This window comes from Galendromus occidentalis, unplaced genomic scaffold, assembly GCF_000255335.2.
Source record: "Galendromus occidentalis unplaced genomic scaffold, Mocc_1.1 scf7180000077484, whole genome shotgun sequence".
NCBI classification, from domain to species: Eukaryota; Metazoa; Arthropoda; class Arachnida; order Mesostigmata; family Phytoseiidae; genus Galendromus; species Galendromus occidentalis.
This window is the reverse complement of record NW_003805472.1, coordinates 1,201,469-1,214,223: the sequence shown is the minus strand read 5'-3', so window position 1 is coordinate 1,214,223 and position 12,755 is coordinate 1,201,469. Positions and strand designations below refer to the sequence as shown.

Genomic DNA, 12,755 nt, shown 5'->3' with positions numbered 1-12,755 from the left:
AAACCGGTGCAATCGCATTCGCAGGAACGCGAAGGGTCTTAAAAAAACTTGTCCCAAGCGATTCCAGCTTGGTAATCACATTTTTTTCCGGGAAAATCATGAAAAAGTGATTTTTCCAGACGAAAATCGATCTGTATCTCATGGAGAAAATATCTCAGGACGGTGATTGGGGCATGGTTTTGTAGCTCTTGTTCCCAGCTTTCGAACGCCACCAAGCGCGAGTCTCTAGCTTATCCCGTTCTCGCGCAATGACCGTTCAAAGATTTCAGGTGTTTTCAGCGGTCCGAACACACTTTAATTTTTCTTTCGCATACCATTCGGACTTGAAAAGCGATTGAGATGATCTGAGTGCGTCAATATGCTCCTAAAGAGTGGGACATTACGCCACGCAATCCATTTCGAAAATCGGAGTCGTGGCCGAAAACGCCCCCTTACCCAGCTGTACCCTTTCGAGCTACTTCGATTGCTCCCGGGGTTTTTCCGAAAAATTCGATTCTGATGAGGGTCTCTGCCATTGCCGAATGGCAGATGTAACAATGTGTGAATGTAACATTGTGCCCTTGCCCGGAGCTAGCTCAAGATGGGGTCGGAGCTTCGAACGGAGCTGGAGGTAGGATGTGAAATCTTTCGAACACAGGGATTCCGGTGGCAGCAAGGACACGGATTCATTCCGGGTAGCCGTATCGAATAGGGGGAGAAGGCAGGGGGATTCGAAGGGGAAGACTTGAGTAGAATCGCGAAGATTCATCCGGCTCACTTTATGATTCCCGGTGATCCTTCATGCTATGGGTTGGATCGAGTCTCGGAGAAGTAGGTGCTTTTCGATTGAGGACTCATAAGTCCGGACATGAATGATTGGGAATCGGGACCGAGGAATTTATTCCGACAGTCTCGGCCGACTCCATTCCGAGTCAGCATATCTCCTGCGCGAAACTTATGAAGTGTGAAAAAGAAAAGAGAATTCGAGAATTCCGAGGAGCTGGTCTTCAGTTCTGGAGTGTGTGCTCACAAAGAATCGGGGGCACAATGCCCCTCTGATTCAGAATGAGTTCTACTATATGAAGCATAACGTTTCAAAATGACTCCCCACAGGAATCGGAATCACGTGTACCAAACTTCGCAAAGCTGTGAGAATCGGGATTCTTGGAGTCCTCTTCCTCTCTCATTCATCGCTGCCCCCTCTTATGAATTGTCGACACTGCTTCGCATCGGAGTAGCCGAAGGAAGAGCTCGGAGAGGAATTGAAAATCGAATCGAATCATAAATGGGTTTCGGTATTTACTCGCTGCTGGAAGCCGGTCTACTGGTGCTCAACGCAGTGACAATTCTTCACGAGGAGAGATTCCTGAATAAATACGGACTCGGAAGGAACATGGGTAAGAGAGGCGGCCGAATTCCTGACTTCTGCGAGGAGGTATTCAGTGTGAGCCCTCGTCTAACAATCTTTACCTTTCAGCGATGCAGGGCTATCAACAACCGGGCGCAAAAACACAGATCATCAATTTGATTCATTCTGTCAAAACAGTGATGAAGGTTCCGCTAATATTTCTGAATTTGATGACGATCCTCCTAGAAATGTTATTTGGTTGATACCATCTGGACCGAGCAATCTCCTGCTTCTACCCTCCAAGTTCAGACGGGAGTCCTCGAAGAAATGTTACATCACGGCTTTCGAAAAACGCGGATGGACTCCGGCGGAATGAGACTGTACAGATTATCGGATATCGATTGAATATTTAACCGCCCTCAATGACTTTTTCGAAAGATCGCATTCTTATTCCCTCTTTTGATTCGACACGACGTCGTGTTGGAAGGGCTCGACATCATTTCAGACAAGGGTGTTAGTGGTCTTCGGATTCGACGGTTCAGAAATTTTCAGAACCGAAGGGAATATCCCATCTCAAATGAGAGTCTTGAAAAAGTCTTTGTGCATGGGAACATTCATCAATGGAAGCTCTCGTTCTTCGAGATCACCGCCTCCGGCTGAAGTGTCATTCCTCAGCTCCCATTTCGCCGAGCGAGCGACGAATGATCCGCCTGATCGGGACCAGCAATGAGTGTCCGGAATACGAGAGCTGAGACCTTTATTGATGAGATTGCAATGAAATATTGATATATATGGTGTCGCTTAGGCGTTAGATAGGGTCAATGAGACGTCCGATGATGACTTCGCATAAACTATAGACTCCACTCAGCAACCGTGCTCCTCAGGGCTTGCTTCAGCTGAGGATATTTGAGCTTGAAAAGCTTTGGTTTCTCATTCCAGTCCTTCGTCATCCACTTCTTGAACATCTTCTGAGTCTTTTTCATCCCTGGAAGATAGATCTTGAATGAATTACGAAGCCGTGGAGTGGACGATTTCCAGAGAACTCGGAACAATCATCCTGTACGCAGCCCGCTGTTCGTACTTGGCATGGAGGCTCCCACGTCGCACCCGTAGCTGGGAACTCCGACCTTCCCCAGGAGCGGCGCCGGAGGACCATTGCAGCACAAGGGTTTTCCGATGGGGCAGATCAAGCCTGTGAACGCGATTCAAGTAAACAGTGATCTCATGGTCGCTCATGGTAGCTCTGATATCATCAAAAGATGAGTTCGGATTTCATCGGCCCGACGAACGTCCGCGGCAAGCGATGCTTGCTCTGAAAATCTCACCGTCCGGTGTTCGATCGTGATAGAAGTTGCAGAAGCCGGTCGTGGGATCGGAGCAGCACGCAGGTCTTGAAGGATCCTGAGGACAGTTCGTGTGGTTGGAGGGTGCCCAGTCAAAACCTTCCGGCAACGAATAGCTTTCATTCCGGAATTCCAAGGGACAGACTTCGCCCACGCTGTAAGGATCTCAACATCTGTGATTCAAGAACGCAGCTCCGATAGTGGCAAGGAAGATAGCGAATCTGGAACATTCACTTACATTTTGTGTGCTTCGATTTGCGGGAGGCCTGGGCAACAACGACCCGCGATCGACGGGAAAACTCGACCCATTCGGATCACGGGCTCCTGGTAGAGCACCAGTGTCTCGTTTGCAGTGCAATTCGAATCTTGTGAAGTCAACGATGGCATTTTCGAATAGAATTTTTTTGGGAGTAGGAAGGCGTCGCTATGATCCCCGACGAGACTCAGCGTCGATAGGAGAAGGAGCTTGCACGCAGTGTTCATTGCTGCTGTCGGTCGCAGGGAGAAGTTGAGGATGGAAGTGCTGCATCCGTTTTTATACTGACTCCCTTGGCCCAGTTACGTCCAAATCTCGCTGCTTCAACTCGTCGCATAAACTTTGTTTGTGGTAGAGTCGAAAGCGATTGAATAGTTTGTTTCTTTGCCGCGGCCCTTGGAACAAAGAAATTCTGCCTACTATGCATTGGCGGCCATCGTGGATCCCCGACAAACCGCACTGAATGTTAAGCTCTACATGACGCCATGCATCGATCAGCAATAATGCATAGGGCTTCTGCACTGAGGTTTTGCGCCGAATCAATTTCGGAGCAGTTTGCCGTAGCAAACGGCTAGCCAGCTGGAATCTGGGAGGGAGCCGCTCTTTACGCTACCGAGCTCTGCTCGTTCACGTGGATCCACCGTTCCTTTGGACGGTGGTGCTAGCGGTCGAGTTCTCGCCGAAAGATCGTTTCCGTTCCCTCAATCAGCGGACTCGGGAGAACTTCCTCCATAAAGGAAGGTTCGCCTAGTCTTCGTAGATCACACCAACCAGACCGTCGTGATTTTTCATCGTCAATGATACTGATACCTTGCACAGTCCTTCCCCATGCGAATCGATCGCATGTTCTGTCCTCTAGCAGGATGTCCGATTGCTCATGGAGATCTGGTCTGTGTTTCGTCGTCCACAGCGAGAATCATTCCTCGAACGTGTCGGGAACTCTGGCAGGAAATCAGACTTTTCCAGGCGTCCATTGTGGCTGGAAGGATGGCGCACGGCCTGTATGCAGAGGCAGACCCAGGATTTTCACTCGGGGAGTAAGGAAGCATCGCCCCCCGCGACAGGATCCGCCACCGACTGTCTCAGAATATATTTGGACACATGAGAGCCTGGGCCCCCCGATTCTGTCTTCTGATTAGAGTCTCCATCAGGCAGAGACGCCTCTCACATTCGTCTCGAAGAATCCCTCGCCGAAGAGCTCGACCGTCTCGAGGAGAACCCTCAGTCGTCCCTGTCCTCCCTCCTCCCTCACGAGCTCTTACATTGGATATAAGATCTCTGTTGAAACTCGTCGCGCTAGGGAATCAAGTCGAGAATGATTGCTTGCGAGCTTCACCTTCCACCCAAGTTTTATTCTTTAAGTTCACGTATTTAGCACATGCCCGCGGCCACTTCTTTTCACATGCAGTTGGCACGGTCCCTAAACCGCATAGAAATGCCGGGACCGACTCGGGAGACGAGTCAGAGCTGGCACTGCAATCGACTGAATATGGGACAATCTTGAACTGAGGAGGGACGGCAGTGTCTCGCGACACTGCGACTCAAAATGCTGACCTATGCGGCGCCTTCGACTTCTGGGGCATTTCTCGCGCCTGCTCGAATACCACCGTGGCACTCTGCCGCAAGGTCGCGCGAAGCTGCGACGGAAGGAATACAGCGCGACCTTGGGGAACGACAGACTGAGCGATCGACGCGCGAATCGACGAGTTGAACGTCGATTTGATCGCTTGGACTCGGAATCCGAAATCGTGAATTCTGCTTTGAACCGAGAGCGTTGAGAAAGTTACTCTGCTTTAAAGATTGTTGTTGCTGTTCGACGCCGAGTTACTCTTCCGGAAACGACCAAGCGCTAATGATGAGGAGCTTCTTGAAGGACCGGGGCCGCTGGCAGCCTCCGCCTGGGCAGTCTGCTGTTTGGATTCAATTTCCTCGTCGTCACTCACGGCAGCTGTTGAACGCTGAAGCCCTGCGCCCCTCTGTGAGGTGGCTTGCATGAGTTCGGGGTCCGGCTGTTGAGGATTCTCGTACAGCAGAGTGTTCAGAAACTCTTCGTAGATCCTGTTTTCAGGGAATTCCACCTAGAATCGCAATGGCTGTTTGAAACCGTATCGTTCTAACGGGACTGTGGTCTGGCCATGAGGTCTTTCTGACTCGAGGCTTACCTTCGTGTGTTTCTTGTCCGTGGCGTACACGATCGAGGTGCAGCAGATCTCGGCAAATTTTTTACCGTGTCCGTAAAACGTCCAACAACATATTTCGTTGGTGCCGATCACGTCCTATCGAAAGAAAAATCACCTTTCAGTGTTCTCTTCTCTCCACAAGGGACGCTTTCGATGATTCATTTGTCACCGAGAGGCTGGATACGAAGGAAAGCGATTCACCTTTATGAAAAGGATGCGACTGCTGAAGCGGAGGGATAGGCGGTCGAACATTTCCAAATTCTTCAGAAGATTATCATCCGAAGTCGGCGTATACGAAAATTTATTGTTGTTTCGGTTCATCAGAATTTTTACAGCGGGTTTGGGATGCGCCTAGGAAGAGATTGAGGAGCCTTCAAAATTCAGCGCAGACCATTCTGAACACAACATCCTCACAAAATCTGAACCGCCTGCAAATATTTACTCCTATCCCATCACCTGAATCAATTGCTGACACTCCTTCTCCGAAGTGATGAAAATAACTTTACAAATCGCATCGGGATTGGCATGCCTATTCAACGCATTCTCGCAAAGTTCCATCAGTTCTGTAAAGTTAGAGACATCGGGTGATTGGAGGAGATTTCCGTTTCGTTCTTATCCGAGTCTCTGCTCAAGTCCAACAATGAGATCTCCGAGCCCATCTCATCTGCTCCCTATCGCAGGGCTCACCGGATATGAGATAATACTTCGCCTCGCAATATAGTTCAGCGAGCTCTCTGGCGGACTCAGGAAGCGCGACAGTCCCGTCCCGGAGGAAGTTCAGAATTGTTCCGAAGTGTTTGCCACAACGGTCGATGAGAATCCAACCTGAAATGATCTTCGGCGTGAATATGAGCAGAATGATTACCGAGAAGAACTTGCAGTCGACATCCTATTCAAGATCATCATCATCACGAAGCGACCCGCACCCTCGGAATCGGTTTCGAGGTCCATCCTCCCGCTGAACATGGCTCTGAGCATGTTGTCTAGCTTCACAAGAGTTGATTTCGCTGTGTTGAAAAGGCATCCTCCGACGTTCAGCTTCACATAATGAGAGTTGAAATTCCTGACGATGGTGCAGGGTATCGTTCCATCGCAACCATTTGAGGGAATTTCTTGGGAATCTTGCTCTTCCTGTGGAGAAGATGGGTTGCCTTATGCTCTCCGATAAAGCCCTCACTGAGCTCATTGGCATTCGGAAAAAATTGTTTGCTGTCGTGGAGCTTACCTCTGGCGAAGAAGATTGTTGCGTGGCAGAGTCACCCATTCTGAAGGCTGAATGTGCCGCAAAGGGGTCCTTGAAGGGATCCACTCTGCTCTTTTGCGGCGTCCCGTTAAGCCCTGTACGTGGAAAAGTTTGAGTTTTCCGAGGATCTTTAGTCCGAATCGATTTGTGCCACTCGTATCCGACGAGGGAGAAGGGAAACCAATTTTTGGCCACCAGAACCGATATTTTCGAGTACACTGAAGTTCGCCCGCTCGCTGTGTTTGATACCGTACCGAAAACAACAATCCGACGAAAAACCGCGATGTCTGAGCAAATCATCCAAGAGAAGTAAGAAGCCGAAAATTTATTAAGATCGAATTTACTAAACGAAATGCAGGAAGTTCCCATCAGTGTTGTTCAACCTCAGCAACAGATTTTATTCACCACTTTCTGATCCTCAACAGGATATCGACCGACATTCACTCGGTCCACGTAGAATTTTTCTCCCCTGTTCAGCTCATCATTGCGATCCGCTGATTCGTTTCGCTCGTTGAGCTTAGCAAGCAAAACGTAGGACCCGCAATACATAGTCAAGTCGAATATGTTTCCCAGAGAAGAGAATTGCCATCTAGCCTTCCTGATTCTGCGGATGATTCATGACCGGCTCACTCAAATTCCTCGCAGATCACTTCTGTATTTTGTCGCTCCGCTGTACAAGTCTCATGATCGCCTGAGTGAAGACCGGGTGGGTAATTGTGCGCTGCTCATGAAGAAACAAGATGCTTGGCCAAGAACTTGGACTCATCCGCTCTTCACGCCGTAGAATATAACAACAAATTTCATCCTGTGGTTGGTACGTTTTTTGGGCATCAATCGGTCGCTTGATCGTCAAGTTATCCATTCGTCCCGGGGAGGTTACCACTGTGCTTCCTCTGATCCGCGTCCGAGTTTCTGATCAGATGGTGAACTCCCCGATCGAGACAGCCGCGAGAAGGCACTTCAGAAGTATCTTTTCTTTCTGCTGACTAGAGGTACTTTTCAAAGTTGGGAGTTCACTCGTCAATTGTTTTTGGGGATGATAAGACGCTCCTCGGACCCAATCCTTAGTTCAACCCTTTCCTCCTCTTGAAGATGGGCAGGCTGGGAGAAATTCAAAAATACGATGATGCTCTCTCTGTACAAGCATCTCTTCGCCTCATAAGGATATGGAAGCCGCGACTGGAAGAGTTTCCTCTCGGACAGGGCGTGCGGCTGCAACGACTGCTCCCTCGGAAGACCGTCAAACGCAGGCTGTGACTCTCTGAGGTCTAGAAGTTCTGCTGACGACGTTTCTTCGTATCCACGGCGTCGAGTATGGGCTGTCGCTTGGCCTGGTAGCGCCGCCGGAGCTCCTCGATCTCTCGTTCCATTTCGGTGTCGAGTGTGGCAAGTCGGCCCTGCAGTTCCTCGTACGAAAGGACCTTGAGCTGCATTTCTAGATCAAGGTGAGCCCCCATGGCTGGCATATCTAGGCCTGCGATCGCCGGTCCGAAAGTCTGTGTTTCGCTATCGCACGCTAATGCCATCGTCATGTCTCCTAAGCTTCCGCCTAATCCCATTCCACTTGATATTTGAGCTAATCTCCGTTGCAGATCCTCCTCGGCCGAGGCTGACGCGGACGCTCTATTGGCTTCAGCCGCGGCATTGTTCGTGGACGCTGTTGAAGGCAGTTTGGCGGGGAGCGTTATGGTCTTCGAGTTGAGTTGCTGCAGCTGTTGCTGATTATGTTGTTGCTGTTCGAGCTGTTTCCGTTCGAAGTGATCGAGAAAATAAGGTCGGTAGGGCTCCCTGTCCCGCATCGTGGAGTCATCCTCTTCATCATTGATCACTAACGTGCCGAGGTTGCTCTCCACGTCGCTTAAAGTGGCACAGTGATGCTCGATTCGGGAAAAGGTCTCGGACGTACTCGAATCCAATGCGCCGTCGACCTTTTCGATTCCCGCCGAATCGGCATCGAGAGTGTTGCTGTTGTTATTGTGACTATTGTTACTGTTATTGTTCCGCTCCGGTACTAATGTGCTGTCGTCCACCTGAAAGAATATCGGCGAAACGTGGGTGAAAGAAAGCCTCCGCGATAGATTCTTCTTTAGCGATGGTCGTATCGGATTCACCGCCCTACGGTCAAGAGTATTGCCTCGAAAAGAAAAAGGGAAATACATTGATCGGAGGAACAACACTCACCTCATCGTCGGCGGTGTTGCCTTCGCCCATATTGCTTTTCTCTTCTTGGAGTCGACTAGCTTCGGTAATTATCCGTTGTAGAATTGTTACAGGCTTCGCCTGCAGTATGAAGGGATGCTGGAGCAGCATCGTGGCTGTGGCACGTTCTTCAGGATTCTTGACTAAGCATCGGGAAACGAAATCAATAAGCTCTGAGCTCCATTTGTCGGGATTCCGGAAAGACGGAGGCGGTTTGGACGGTATCATGAAAATTGCTCGCATGGGATGAATGTCGCCGTATGGAGGTTTGCCTTCTGCCATTTCCAGAGCCGTAATGCCAAGCGACCAGATATCGGCCCCACAGTCGTAACCGATTTCCTGGATGACTTCAGGGGCCATCCAGAACGGAGTGCCGATGACGGTGTTGCGTTTCGCCATCGTGTCTGTCAATTGTCCGGCTACACCAAAATCGGCAAGCTTGGCGTGCCCCTCGGAATTCAGAAGGATGTTTCCTGCCTTGATGTCGCGGTGAATTTTCCGCCTTTGGTGGAGGTACTCGAGCCCTGGAGAAGATGAGTCGATGTTGAATGACTTTTAGAATATATTTCACTTATATGATCGCCATAATCATACAAAGATACGTCGAGCGGGGATTTGAGCGACGACGAAAATGCCAACGTGGATTGTCTAGCGGACGAGCTCTCAAAACCAACCTTTTAGGGTGTCGCAGAGAATCGTCGCGATTTCGTCTTCTTGAAGCGTGGTTTTTCGCATTCGCATGACGTCTGACACACTTCCACCTCCGCAGTATTCCATGACAATCCACAGGTCGGTCCCCTTGAAGTAGCTTCCGTAGTACTTCACCACGAAGGGCGAATCACACTGCTGCATGATTGATATTTCTTTGATTATCTCTTGAAGGTCGGTGTCGACGGGAACTTGTTTTATGGCGAGCACTTGACCCGACTCTTTATGTAATGCCTTGTACACTGATCCGTAACTCCCTGTTGAGAAGAAGACTCGGTTTCAAATCGTAGCTACTTAATACGCATGCATTTCATGTCAGTTTAGAAAAGCGATCGGAGTTTAAGCGATCGCGGTCCCAAAGCGGAGTTAGCTTACCTTCGCCTAGTTTACACAGCAGGTCGAAGACTTCGTCAGGTTGTCTCGTCAGACATTCTTCAGACAATTTATTTAATTGAGCCTGACTGCTTTCTCGGTCCTGGAAGCGATTCGTTTCTTGAGAAAACTCCTGCACCAGGAGGATGGTTGATATTCGACCCATCGATCAGAGATCATCTTCGTCAATATTCAGTTCATGCTCGGAGTGCGCTCTGATCGAACCACACGCGTGACTCTAATGACCTTTTCAGGACTTCCTCCAGAAAGGGGAGCTCTGAGTGTATCCTCCATCGTGTCGATGCGACTGAAGCCGGAAACTGCTCGAGGTTCCACGTGCAAGCCAATATAAAGGTCGGCTAGACAAGTTCCAGTTGGCTCCTCATCGCACACGTCGTACGCTGGAATGTATAAGGATTAGGATGGAGGCCTGCAAGCTTCTCCTCTGTGCCTGACGCAAGTACGACTTCTGGCCGCACCGTTACGAGCCCTAGTCGATGCTTCGTCGCTATTCGAGATATCAAGAACCTTCAAGGAGGGAGAAGAAGGATCGTGAGAGGAATACTCTCGAGGTAAGTTCTCGGAAACCTTCCGTCGAGCTTCCCCGAATTCCTCTCGATGTTGTAGCCCATTAATCGTGCAAAGCCATCTGCTCAGAGGTATAGGGGTGGTCAGAGGCGTAGAATGACTGAGCGTATGGACTGATTCTTGGAATCGTGAACTAATTTGCTCGGGTGACAGCCCAAAGGTTCCGAAAAGAATCCTTGTCGGCGTGGAAGGGTGGTCACCCAGCCTTGACAGAACAAGGAGCACTGCTACAGGTCGTTGGCGGAGACTAGAGTTTCAGCAACGCCTGCGCACGGGACGACTAGAATCCGCAGTCAGGCTGATCGGACAATTCATGCCGGCCACCGGAGACACGGATGTCGTCGCGTTCAGCTCCATCAGCGTCGGAGAACTTGGAAGAACGGACCTCAGGCCAAAGTCATCCGGGGCTGCTCGGCGAGAAGCCTATAGAGACCAGGTGGAACACAGCGCATCGGGTGATACAGCGATATCCTACGGAAAGCTGATAATTCAATGGAAAGGTAGTAGCGAAGCAAGAACCATTGATATCGATCCGAGTTTATTCGCGGGTGAAGAATTCTTCGACTCTGATATTGAGTGGTGCAGCGTTCTTTCGTGCGGAACCGGCACCGCATCTCTGAGTTGAGCGTGACGGGATCGGGAGACATTGTACGATTAGAGAAACTAACACAGAGTGGTAGAAGATTTAACACTCACCTCGATAAGGTGGTAAAATCCGGAGTTCACGCACGGGCAGTTAGTTGACTCTGTACGCTCATTCAAAGATTTCTCATGAGCCAGGGGAAATTACGAAAAAAAAGAGAGAAAAACGTCTCTCGCGAATCGAGGATTGGACGGAGAAATCGGATCACGATCCGCCCCCGCGCCGTCTCGAGAATTCCCGCTATTTCATACGCTTCACATCCTGCCGATCGACAGCTACAGGGCAGCTCGTTCCTATTCACACGCGCCTACGCCTCGGCTCGCCCTACAAAAGTGATAGTATAAGAAACCTTTCCAGAATGGCTCCCCCGTGAATATTCGATGCCCCTATCGAGTCGACCGATGCGAGAGATTTCCTCTTCTTGGAGCGATAAGGATCGCTTTCCCCGAATCGTGGGGACATCCCTATCAAACCCTTCGGCTCGGGAAACCCATCGGTCCGTATATACGGCAAGTCATGCAAACAGATCGAGCGGGAGAGAATCCGAACACTGCCTACAGCAGAAAATCGGATCTGACCAGCATGGTGACTCACCATCGCGGATAAAAGCTCAAAATTAAGGCGGCCAGCGTGAGCGGAGGAGGAAATAAGACGAGCAACAACGCTCGCAGACTCTCCAGAAACTTCTTAGCGTCGTGATGTTTTCTTCGGTGAGGCGTACTGCTTATTTGATCGACTCAATAGAGACGAAGTCTCGGGAGAAAGTCGGACGTGATCGGACGCCAATTTCACGGAATTACGTCACCGGACGTCCGGCAGCGTCCGCGTCATCGCACGCTTCAGTCAGGGCTCCGGAGTGAAGTCGAGCCGGATCTTAATCCTCTCCGAAATCCTCAGAGCGGCAGTCACTCACAACATAAACCCGGAACTCCGATGGAGCGCGATCGAGATCTGATCTCGATCACAAAATGTCTCTGAATTAGGAAGTGAGTCGCCTTGAGGCGATTTAAGACGGAGGAAATATATATATATATATATATCTATCTATCAATGTATACGTTCGGTGATAAATTGGCTTCGTGGATTGTTGCTTTCGGTACGGTTCGCGCTCAAAATTGATTCTCTGACTTCTGTGGATCCGTCGCGCAAGCTCTCGCCATACTGACCGAGAAATCTGACCATTCCCAATCGTCATTCTAATTGTTAGATGACTCATCGACACCCTTCGACGAGAACTGGGAATCCTGATAGAAGTCTCAGATGATCTGAGCTATCCGAAGACTGAGGGTATCTGATGGGTATCCGAACCGAACAGATGGTTTACAGACCGCAGGCTTCCCCTAGAGCCCTAGATGACTCGTGAGGCCTGGAGCTTTCTCGAGAAGCAATTCCAGGTCTCTCGTTCTCCGGCAACGGTGGGAGAGCCGGAGGAATGTCTCACCATATCAAGCCGAAGGCGACTCGGTCAGAACAGACGAAATGTCCCGGTCTCAGGTCGCTCGCATCGGCCACTCGACCGACATCAATCTCACCCACAGCTCTCTAGAGAGAGCCTCATCCGAGAAGTGTCAGAACTCGCAGAACGGGAGAATGGCCGCAAAGACGTATGGTACGGCTGAGATTCGGGAGCTGTGGTACACGAGAGCCTTCTGGGGAATGGTTCTAGAATCTCGTATATTCGGCCGCGAGAGAACGCGTTCACGCTTGAAACGACTCGTGAGGTCGCGAGTTTCCAACGAATGCCGTGGATCAGAAGAAGCTCCCCGTGAACTAGTATGTCGACTCTTGCCGAAGATCAACGCACCTCCACCGTTGGCACCTGTGAGCACAGATTTCCTCCACAGCGAATTGGGGCCCTTCGCTTGCCCTGTTCGTTCAATACAACAAACAATCAGC

The 12,755-nt window shown here is 50.1% G+C and overlaps 3 protein-coding genes across 3 annotated transcripts in view; 1 reads left to right on the top strand and 2 right to left on the bottom strand.

The window, feature by feature from the left end:
• LOC100903327 (immediate early response 3-interacting protein 1) overlaps positions 1-1,759 on the top strand; it is a 3,355-nt gene extending 1,596 nt beyond the window's left edge. Inside the window, exons 2-3 of the mRNA XM_003745516.1 lie at positions 1,093-1,376; positions 1,457-1,759. Of these exons, the coding sequence (XP_003745564.1) occupies positions 1,265-1,376; positions 1,457-1,590 (246 nt within the window). The 5' untranslated portion in view covers positions 1,093-1,264 and the 3' untranslated portion in view covers positions 1,591-1,759. The remainder of the gene's footprint in view (positions 1-1,092; positions 1,377-1,456) is intronic.
• Positions 1,760-4,273: 2,514 nt separating this feature from the next.
• LOC100898041 (BTB/POZ domain-containing adapter for CUL3-mediated RhoA degradation protein 3) lies at positions 4,274-6,649 on the bottom strand. The gene is made up of 7 exons (XM_003745641.2): positions 6,567-6,649; positions 6,033-6,169; positions 5,794-5,931; positions 5,563-5,669; positions 5,308-5,457; positions 5,089-5,202; positions 4,274-5,004 (listed from the first exon to the last, which is right to left on the bottom strand). Exons 1-7 carry the CDS (start codon positions 6,647-6,649, stop codon positions 4,720-4,722), a joined length of 1,014 nt encoding a protein of 337 aa, XP_003745689.1. The 3' UTR covers positions 4,274-4,719.
• Positions 6,650-6,720: 71 nt separating this feature from the next.
• hpo (serine/threonine-protein kinase hippo) lies at positions 6,721-12,755 on the bottom strand. The gene is made up of 6 exons (XM_018640391.2): positions 12,664-12,755; positions 9,875-10,029; positions 9,632-9,731; positions 9,223-9,513; positions 8,531-9,072; positions 6,721-8,379 (listed from the first exon to the last, which is right to left on the bottom strand). Exons 2-6 carry the CDS (start codon positions 9,920-9,922, stop codon positions 7,618-7,620), a joined length of 1,743 nt encoding a protein of 580 aa, XP_018495907.2. The 5' UTR covers positions 9,923-10,029; positions 12,664-12,755; the 3' UTR covers positions 6,721-7,617.